Here is a 10699-nt window from a genome sequence, read left to right as displayed (position 1 = left end):
AGGCAGGAGGCAGGAGGCAGGAGGCAGGAGGCAGGAGGCAGGAGGCAGGAGGAGGCAGGAGGCAGGAGGCAGGAGGCAGGAGGCGAGAGGCGAGAGGCAGGAGGCAGGAGGCCTTACTCTGTATGCCTCACTCAGTATCCTTCTTCTGCTGAGTCCCACTGTTTGCCTGTGCATTTGAATGTGTGTGTGCTCCTGCACAGACACATGAAGGCCCCACGCTGCTTAATTCCCTGAAGACCACAGCCTGCGGCATTGCAGGCTAGAGCTTTCTGTGGTTTGAAAACCCTTATGTCGTTCTTGACATGTAGGTGTCTTGTAAAGGTACGTTTTACCTGGTATCCTTTTGTTTTTGGAGAAAATATCCTTTGAAGTCTTAGTATCTGTTCTCTTTGCAAAAGTGTTTGCTCAGCCAAATGTAGGGAGCTATGCAGCAGCCCATTGAAGGGCCGGATGCAGGGTTCCCATCCCTCCCTCCAGCTCCTGGGAGTCAGGTTTCCCTGGCAGGGCCTGAGGATTTGCCTGTCTCTCAGTTTTTCTGTGCTGCTGAGGCTTGGGGCTTCACTTGCAGCAACATGGCTCTTGGCCTCTGTGCTCACCTTGACGCCCCATTGGAATCCCCTGGGGAGCTGATAAAGCCGTCCTAATGCTAAGTCTTCTCTCTGGAAATACTGATTATGTGTTCCCAGCACCCATGTCGTAATAGGCACCGAGGGTGGACAGTCCCTGTTCTGAAGACAGGCGAAGAAGCATCGTAGTTTCTGATGAGTCCAGGCCTGTGGCATAGACTCCTGGGAACAGAGAGAGCTAGCTAGTCTGCCCCTCCAGGCATACTGAGGGAACTCAAGAAGCCCTGGCTCCCTCCATTTGTACCCCTGCCTCTGCTGCCTGCAGCCAGGATAACAAGTTCCATAAGCACCAGGAGGTCACAGTACATAGGAGCCAGGATGCGCCATCCCCTGGGCTGGGTAGTCTAGTACACAGCCTGAGTTCCGGTGACCCCTGAGGCCTGTGTTCATGGGGTTCTTTGCTCCTGGGGCCAGGCCCTACCACAGGCTGAATCCTGATTATGAGAGGCTAAAGATCCAGTGTGTGCGGGCCATGTCGGACCTGCAGAGCTTACAGAACCAGCACACCAACGCCTTGAAGAGGTGCGAGGAGGTGGCCAAGGAGACAGACTTCTATCAGTGAGTGTCGTGCTGGGAGAGGCCCCAGCACTTGTGAAGTAGCCACTTTCTGCCCTTCTCTGTTTGTGGACAGGAGAGTCCAGGGCTCTGGCTCTCCCACTTAGCAAGTGACCCTCCTTCTGCAAGAGGACGTGTGCCTCTTGGACTCAGTTTTACTAAGCATGAAAGAGTCGGTTAGCCCCTCCCAACATTGTCTTATCAGTCTTAGAAGCTGGCAGATTACGAAAAGAGAGAGAGATTTAAAACATGAGGCAGGGGTCAGCCTGCCCAAGACCTCTGGATCTCTGGCTTGGGGCTTTACTACAGCTTATTCATGGGCCAGGCAGCCTGGGTGTTCTTTCCTTGGGGCTCCTCACCTCCCCGAGAGGGTGTTTGCCCTTTACCTGCCCTGTTGTACTAGGCCCCAGGGCATATAGGCTGTGGTTGGGCCAATCTCCTTCCCTTGGGAATTCCTTTTGGTGTTGGGGTTTTCTGAATTGGGGTTGAGTCTTTTTGGAGTTTGCTTGTTCTCTGGGTTTGGCCTCCTGCTGAACACTGTGGGCCTGGCTCCTATGGCCACTGTCTTGATCTCTTTGGGGACCTATGGTACCTGGGGATGGAGTGTGGGGAGAAATTGGTCAGGGCTAAGTGTTTCCGTGGGGTTTAGCACCCTCCACAGCCGGCTCCTGAGTGATCAGACGCAGCTGAAGGACGATGTGGACACGCTGAGACGGGAGAACGGGAAGCTGCGGAGGGAGCGCAATCTGCTGCAGCAGTCCTGGGAGGACATGAAGCGGCTCCGGGAAGAGGACCAGAAGGAGATAGGTGACCTCCGGGCCCAGCAGCAGCAGGTAGGACTCCGCAGCTGGGAGCAGGCCAAAGTCGGCCACCTCCCTGCCCATCATCCATCTGCCCTTCCATCCATTCCCTCATTCAACCACCTGTTCTGCCACCCAAAATAGTTGGCACCCAATTGCTCATTTGTGTGAGCATTTACAAGCATTTCTGGGAAGTCTGTTTCCTTTGGGGAACCTGAGTTTCGGCAAACAAACTGTCTTGCTCTGCTAGAAGCTGCGGTCCTCTGAGGAAGACAGATAATCACATTATCACAGGTGCCTGCCGTGAGTGTTTCAGGGGCATTTCGGGCCCTGTGGTCCATTTGGCTTGTAGGGGTCATGTGCCATCCCAGGTGGGAAGCAGGTTGTAAGGAAGAGAGCTCGTGCAAACCCCAGATGAGTGGTGTCATTGCCATCATGTTGGGTGGCATGTGGCCTTTCTTCCTCCTGTTCTCTGCATCCCAAGGTGGAAGACTGAGCAGCAGTTTGCCAGGCCTGCTTTCTGTGTGTTCTGTTGGCAAGTTCTCCCGTCCTGGAGCTTACAGGGTGAAGCTGACAGGTTGACCAGCGGTGTGGGAAGAAGGGCTTAGGACAGACTGTGGGTGGGGTGGGAGACTGAAGCCTTCAAGGGAAAAGTTTCTCCCCATAGCAGTTTTAGTCCCTAAGGGATAGAGAGCAGAGTGGCGGGGGCTCTCTCAGAAGAGCTGGTGTGCTGAGTCTCAACCTGAGTTTTACCTGTAAAATGTCCTTATTGCTTTCTGCTGGCTTGTGATTTTTAAATCTTAGGAAACTACTTCTGAAACTTCTGAACTTACTATAGATTTGTAGAATGTTTGCAAGCAGGCTAGAGTAAGCCCCATGCCCCACACCCAAGGCAGCATTTACCAGTGTGGGTGATAGATACCTCATCACCCCAAACACAAACAAGGATTTTTTTACTGTGTCAGAAATGCAAATATCAGCATCACCTGGTCACCACCATCTGAGCGTCAGACCCAGCCCAGCTGTGCCAGCAGCAAGAGTCCTTTTAAAGTGCATATTAATTGTAAGGCACATTGATTTTTCTCTTGACATCTTTGTCTGTGCACATAACACACTCTGACTTATCTCCTCCACCCCTGGCTTCTTTCTTATCTCCATTCCTCGTGCCTCATCTTCCCGGTCCTCTTCAGAGTGTGTTTTTCAGTAAGGGTTGAGATCAGAATGGAGTGCTACACTGCATCCTTCTTTGTCTGCTCTCCCTAGGTTCTTAAGGCTTCCCTGACTTTCATGACCTTGATACTGTTGAAGGTTGCTGTCCAGCTGTCTCATAGGACACCCTTGTTTTGAGTCTGTCTGATCTTAAGGTTGGTTCAGTCTGTCCGTCTCTGATGACTAGGGCAGCCTTGCTGTGTCCTTGAGTCCCGTTGAGTGGTTTTAGCTGGGTTTTGGCCTCTTCGTGTGATTCTGTTCTTGGTCACTCAAAAGCTGCCGTTTCCAGGCTTCCCCACTGTAAACTGGCTTCCCTTAATCCTTTCTTCTCCCCTCCCCTCCCCTTTCTTTTACTCTGTGTTGGAGTCATATTCTGGCCAGTGCTGGCCCCTCAGGCTTATTTCTCCTTCCTTTTGATAAGTCTCCTGTATGTTTTTGTCTCCTTGGCATCTGGCTTACCAGCCATTCCAGGCTTATTTTATAGTTTTTTGCTAGCCTCTAGTACCAGCCATTTATCCTTTCAAAGAATCCTTCATTCCTTTCAATGGGGGGAGGGGGTGATAGTTGAAAGTATTACAAGGGTACATATGCCATATGCAGTGTCTCATCTCTCTAGGTCCAGCTGAGGTAGAAGGTTATCTGGGATTACATAACAGTGAGGTCCAGGTTTTCCTGTGTTGTCATTAGTCAGAAACACAAACCAACCCCCCACATCCCAAACAAAGCAAGATTCGAGTGCTTGGTGTGTGTGTAGGTATTGGGATGTCAGTCTTCCCAGAGTGTTGCAGTAGAAAAGATGTCAGCAATAACTGAGAACAGACATATACACTGAGCGATGGAAGCCTGTGCATGCGAGTACACACACACACACACACACACACACACACACACGACACTTCCACTTAGCCTATAATCATTCCCCTTCCCTTCTTTTCACTTTTGTAACTCCCCTTTAAAACAGCAGCAAGAATTAATCGACTATAGCCCAGTTCTAGCTAAGTTGTTCTGCTTGTTTGCAATGTGGCCCAGGCTGCCTGAGAGCATGCTTTTCTCTTACTTTAACCTCCTGGGCGCTGGGACTATAGGCTCAAGCCCCCATGTGCTGCACCTCCTGGTCATTATTCTGCAGGTCCCCTGTGTGTTCCACCCCTCCCTCTGTAGCCACCTCCCCTCGCCCTATTTGTTCTTTCTGAGTGCTATGCTCCCACCCCATGGTTCTCCACCCCAGCAGGTTTCATTCATCCATGCCCCCAGGTGCAGTCTCCTGTCCTATTCTGTCTGCATCATTGAATGGCTGCAAGATTCAGTTGTTCAAAACAACAACGAGAGGGACATTTATCTTTATTTGTATAATTTTTAAATTTTTTGTGAAATTAATGTGTTTGTGAGAAATAGCAAAAGATCGACTCAACGGGCCTTCTATAAATGAAAGGAAAGCTTGCTTCTTTCTACTGCATAGAGGTGACCACAGAGGTGACCTAGGATCACCCAGGATGCTTCAGGTGTGTCACTGCCTAGAGAGCTCTTCACATGTGATTCATCTCACAACACAAAATCATGCCCAATAGGTCATGTGCATTATTCTCTCCTAAGACAAATTCCCTTTCAAGGGCAATGTTGAGTTCTAAGAAAATGTTGCAGTTGATTTAGCTGGCCTCCTATTGATTGATCCTGAGGCTATTTTCAGAATGTCTCCCTATTTACTACAGTATTGTGTTGAAAATGTGCTTCTATGGATTGTTTTCTATCCAGTTCCTCTGTGGAGAACCCAGGGTAGGCTCAGTGCAGGGAGCTAGGAGGGAGCTAGGATGTGCATTGAAGTTGTCAGGAGGCCTTGCTTGGAGCCCTCCTCCTTAGGGTCTTGTGTGATACAGTTTAGCTGTGCAGAGGTTGTAACTTTCTGTAGCATCAGTGAGCCTCCTGACGAAATGGTTTCCTGAAAGGGGAAATAAAAGCAGGCCAGGGCCTCAGAGCCTGGCTCAGTCTAAGAGCCTTGTAGACAGCAGGGAGGACCCACCACCTCCCCCTGATGTAGAAAAGGGGCTGCAGCAAGCCAGGCTTTTCCTCGGCCCTTCTGGGTTCAGGAGGTGTGTGTGTGTGTGTGTGTGTGTGTGTGTGATATTTGTGCTTGTGGATAAGCACTCTGTCGACTGAGCAACACCCCTAGCCATTCTTTGAGAAATTCTGAATGCAGTTGTGTTTGTGGCTGCCTGCATCTCTGTCTAGCGACTGGGACTGTCTCAGGGCAGCCCACTGGGTCTCAGGATTGTGCTGCAATGGTGTGATCCCAGGTCGAAAGCGCTCACCCTGCGCTGTGTGTGTGGTACCCCGTAACTGCTTTTATTCCAAATGTGTTCATGCTGAGTTAAAAGGGACATCTTACAGGGTGGGCAGAAATGAGGATCTTCAGCCATTACTAGTGGCGTAAAATGCAATGACCAGGTGACACAGCCATTGCAGAACTAGACATAGATGTTCATACAAAGTTAGGGGACATAAGCATTGGAGTGACATTGTTTGGAGTAGCCCTGCAGTAGAAATAACCCAGATGTCCATAGTGAATGAATGAAAAAGTACAATATGGTCCGCCCTTCACTGGGGTATTATTCCACATGAAAAGAATACATTTGGCAAATTTTATTTAAAAAAAAAAATCTTTACTGGACATGGAGGCCCATGACTATAACCTCAGCACTTGGGAGGTTGAGGCAAAAGGATTGTGAGCTAGGCTAGGCTGAGCAATGTAGTGATACCCTGTATCAAAATATATCACGGTGGTGGTGGTGGTGGTGATGATGAAGACGACGACGACGACACACATTCAGACACATCTTCACCTGTTCTCTCTCTCCCCCCTTCCCTGCTCACCCCACATATGTCATGAGAAGGCCTTTCTTCTTCCTCCACTGCTGTGGCATTATTTACTTCCTTTTATTTTGGGATAACTGTGACCTTTGGTGGCCAGGCTTGTATGTGTTGTACTTGGTCCTGGTCATGGATACTCCGAGGTCGGGTTGATTAGACTGTGTTTTCAGCAAGTGCCAGCCTGGGACCCCAGCAACAGAGAAGGGTAGGCTGCCAGAAGGAGAGGTGGTGGAGGCTATGAGCTGCTGGGCCCCTTGTTCTCACCCTCAGACACTAACCGGGAAGTGGAAAGGCTCCTCCAGAGAGAGCAGGTGATGTGGGATGGCCACAGGCTTGCTCCCCACTGACCTAAAGGTGAGGGTCAGGCTTGCTGGACAAGGCAGCTTTGTTGCCAGGTTCCTCCCACGCCTTGTAAACCTGAAGAGGAGGCCCTTGCAGGGTAAATGGGGCTGTTTGACTTGCATGTTTGCAGGAGGGATTTGTGGGGCCTTCCCGTCCTGTGTATGACTTATCTCAGAGGAAATGAGGCCACCCCCAGTGAGAGGGGTGGGACTGGGCCTGGGCCCCTGTCCCCTGAGAGCTGCAGACAGGTGCTTTGTCCTGTGTGTGTGAACTGTGGGGGAGGGGCTGAGACTGGCCCTTGTTTCATTTTCTTGGTGGGAAATGGGTCATCTTGGACTCTTCTGGGGGTGTAGCGGGCATGCGGAGGAGCTCCTAGGTTTGAAAAGCAAACCCCAGGGTTTTTTGTACCATTCTTCCTTTACTAAAACAGCACACAGTCCTTGGTTAAAAGAAGAACATTCCAAAAAACAGCGATGAAGTCGTCCTAGACTGGTTTGGTCTTATTTTGCAGAAATGACCAACTTCTACCATGTGCACATGTTCTTGTAACATTTCCCCTATTTCATGTGTAACACACACATGAAGCCTTCTTTTCTCTCTCAAATTTGCCTTTGGTTCTTTTACTCTGCAGTGAATGTATCATGGGCCACCTTGCACTGTCTGTTGTTGTGAACATCTGGACATCTGCTCTATTTTACTGTTAATTGTATCTGACCTCCATTCTATGCGCTGACTATTTAATTTGTCAGGACTTTTGCCTTACTAAGTCAGTTGACACAGATGCATCGCTCATAGGTCACAGGGCAAGTGTGGGAGTCAGAGGACAGCTTTTTTTTTTTTTTTTTTTTTTTTTTTAAAATTTTTTTTTTTTTTTTGGGGCCCAATTTCACTGTCTTCAGACACACCAGAAGAGGGCATCAGATTCCATTACAGATGGTTGTGAGCCACCATGTGGTTGCTGGGAATTGAACTCAGGACCTCTGGAAGAGGTCTTAACTGTGCTCTTAACTGCTGAGCCATCTCTCCAGCCCAAGAGGGCAGCTTTTGGGAGTCGATTCTCTCCTTCCACTGTGTGGGTTTCTGGGATTGAACTCAAATCAGGTCGTTGGGCTTCACAGCAAGCATGTGCCTTTACACACCGAGCCATTTGCTGCCCTTGTATGTGTGGTAAAATTTTGATTGTTATAAAATATCCGTGTCAAGGCAACATGTTTTTAAAATCAATTCTACCAGATCATTTGAGTTTCTGTTCTCTTTCCTCTGTGTCTAGTTTAAAAATGTTCTTTTTTGATCCATGAAAGTTGACTTTTCCCACAAGGTATCCGAGATGCTTTCCTCTTTCACTTGTCTAGCTGGGAAGCTGAATATGTGTGGTATGGTATGTATATGTATCTGTGTGTGTATGTGTGGTATGTATGTGCATTTGTGTGTATACCTGTGTGTCTGTCTGTGTGCATGTGTATATCTGTGTGCATGTGTATGTGTTGTATATGGTGTGGTATGTATCTGTGTGTATGTGTGTGTGATGTGGTATGTATGTGTATTTGTGTGTGCCTATTTGTGTGTCTTTGTGTGTATGTGTTTATGTATGCATGTGTGTGTCTCTGTATATGTGTGTGTGTGTGCATATGTATATGTGAGTGGGTGAATGTGAGTATGTATATCTGTGTGTGTGTGTGTATGTATGTTAGTGTGTGTGGTGTGTGTGTGGTATGTGTGTATCTGTGTGTGTGTTGCTTGGTTTTAATTGTCAACTTGACACAACCTAGAGTCATCTGGGAAGGGAGTCTGTTGAGGGATTCTCTGGAATAGCTGGCCTGTGGGTATGTCTGTAGAGGGTTGTCTTGATTGTTCACTGACCCAGTGTCTTAGTCAGTGTTCTGATGCTGTGAAGAGACATGGTGACCAAGAGAACTATTATAAAGAATAACATTTAGTTAGGGCTTGCTTCCAGTTCTAGACGTTTAGTTCATTGTCCTCATGGCAGGTAACATGGTGACATACAGGCAGAAGTGGTGCAATAAAAGATGAGAGTTCTACATCTGGATCCACATCCACAGACAGCAGGAGGACAATGTGACACTGGGCCTAGCTTGAGCATTTAAAACCTTAAAGCCTTCCCCCAGTGACACACGTCCTTCTATAAGGCCCCCCCCCCCCTACTCTAACAGGACCATACCCCTAATTTCTCTCAAGTAGTGCCACTCCCTTATGATCAAGCATTCAAATATGTTAGCCTGTGGGAGCCATTCCTATTCAAGCATCCACACCTAGCCTGCTCTGGGGTGTACCAGTCTATGCTGGGTCCTGAACTGAGTAAGAACGAAGCAAGCTAGCTGAAAACAAGCAACCCCAGCCCACTTGTTCTCTGGCCCTCTGCTCTTTGCTATGGATGTGGTCTTCCATCTTTCTGCATTGACTTCCGCTCTATAGTGGGCTGCAGCCTGGGATTGTGAGCCAAATAAACCCATTTCTTTCCTAAGTTGCTCTCGGCCAGGGTGGGTTTTTCTTTTATTTATCACAGCAACAGAAAAGTAAGCGTGTGTCTGTGTGCATTTGTGCCCTTCCACTAAGAATATAATCTTCTACTGATGAACAGGAAATGCTCTAGCCTGGCAGATAGCATCTTTTCCAGGTCTCGGGGATTCACACGACTGCAGCTTTCCCTGGTTTCTGAGGCTGTTGATGATAAAGTACGGGCTTGAGTCTAAGCCCCTGTATGAGAAATGCTCAGATCATTCAGCCCACTTGGCGCTAAGCTCCTCAGAGTTAGGGTGTCTGGGAAACTGGTTCTCAGTAAAAGGACGAGCTGTAGTGGCACAGAATCCAGAGTCTTGTTGTGGACTGGTGAAGATGGTGCTGCCGCCAAGCTGGCTGCCTCAAGAATGAGGGTTTCTTAATGAAAGCTGGAGAGCCTGTGTTTGTACTGCTGCCCTCTTGTGGGCAACTCAGAGTATGGCAGCTCTGCCTTTGTTTTGAGTTTTACCACCTGAGACAGAGGAGTATTGGAAAGTGAGACTTAGGAAGTTAGTCTCTTGTTGTTGTTGTTTGTTTTGCTTTTTCTAGACATACTTTCTCTGTGTAGCAGCCCTGGCCATAATTCACTTTGCACTACCACACCCAACTATGAAGTCAGTCTTAAATGGAGTATCTGAGGTATTTGTCCAACACAGCAAACCATTGCAGAAGCCAGACCCTCTTGTAGACATAGGAACCTGGAGAGTTCTGTCGGGGGGGTGGGGGTGGGAGTGAGGTGGCGGCAGTGTTGGTCTTCTTAGCTGTGGCACTGTCTGAGAATGTCCACATCATCTGCTCCTGAATATTTCGGGTGTCCTCAGTCTCCACCAGTCAGTTCTTTGTGGGAGAGGAAGATAATATGATTCTCTGTCCATCTCAAGTTATGAATAGAAATATATTTAAAGGGGTAAAAGGGTTTAAGTGGGGAAAATAAAAAATGCTTTTTTTTTTACGTCCTAACAAGAGGATATTGTTATGATCTCAAGGTAAGAAGGAGAGGCTTTCTTGGCACAACTTCAGTACACACTGCAAAGGGCATCCTTTTGGAGTTTGCAGAGAGTGAGACACACGCCACATATGCAGAGGATATGTGATAAACACACCCAGGAAACAAGCTCCTGGAGGGCTGCGCAGCCTGGGTGGACAGTTCTAACCTAGCATAGAAGAGGTCCTGGCTTGGAAAGGAAAAGAATGGAGGAGAAACCAATCCAAACCCAGAAGACAAAGATAGGTAATTCATAAACACAGAAAAGATGCCCAGGTTTGCTTGAAGTCAGGAGTGGAAGCTGAAGGACCAGGGCTGAGAGATGGCTTAGCTGTTAAGAGCACTGGCTCAGAGACCAGGGTTCCATTCCCAGGACCCATGTGGTGTTTCACAAGCATCTGTAATTCCAATCCTGGGGGATCTGGCCCCCTCTTCATGTAATCCACACACGTAGTACATTTACATATAAGCGAGCAGAATATTCATACGTATAAAATAAAAATAAATCTTAAAAATATTTAAATGAAGAACTACTTATTAGCTAGTGGAACTGACAATACCTTAAAAATATGAGTATTGTACAATAGCTCAGAGGTGAATGGAAACTTCGGTGTCTCATATGACACAGGCTGACTTCTAACTTGCCGTGTAGCTGTGGATGACCGTGAACGCCTGACGGTCCTGCTTCTATTTCTCAAGGGCTGGCATTGCAGGCTTTGTGCTGCCAGGACAGGAGCTGCAGCTTCTCTCTCTGCCCTCTCCCCTCCCCCCTCCCCCTCCCCCTCCCCCTCTCCTCTCTC

General features: G+C 48.3%; 1 protein-coding gene across 3 annotated transcripts in view; it reads left to right on the top strand.

Moving 5' to 3' along the window:
• Window positions 1-10699, top strand: part of Dlg5 (discs large MAGUK scaffold protein 5) — a 114324-nt gene that overhangs the window by 54867 nt on the left and 48758 nt on the right. For 2 of the 3 annotated variants that reach the window (XM_021181701.1, XM_029469073.1), the window contains exons 4-5: window positions 1041-1184; window positions 1831-2014. In XM_021181701.1, coding sequence (XP_021037360.1) covers window positions 1041-1184; window positions 1831-2014 — 328 coding nt within the window. The remainder of the gene's footprint in view (window positions 1-1040; window positions 1185-1830; window positions 2015-10699) is intronic. The other variant, XM_029469074.1, reaches the window with a different exon arrangement.

Source organism: Mus caroli, chromosome 14, assembly GCF_900094665.2.
Source record: "Mus caroli chromosome 14, CAROLI_EIJ_v1.1, whole genome shotgun sequence".
In the NCBI taxonomy this organism is placed as follows: domain Eukaryota; kingdom Metazoa; phylum Chordata; class Mammalia; order Rodentia; family Muridae; genus Mus; species Mus caroli.
This window is presented reverse-complemented; position numbering and strand designations above follow the sequence as displayed.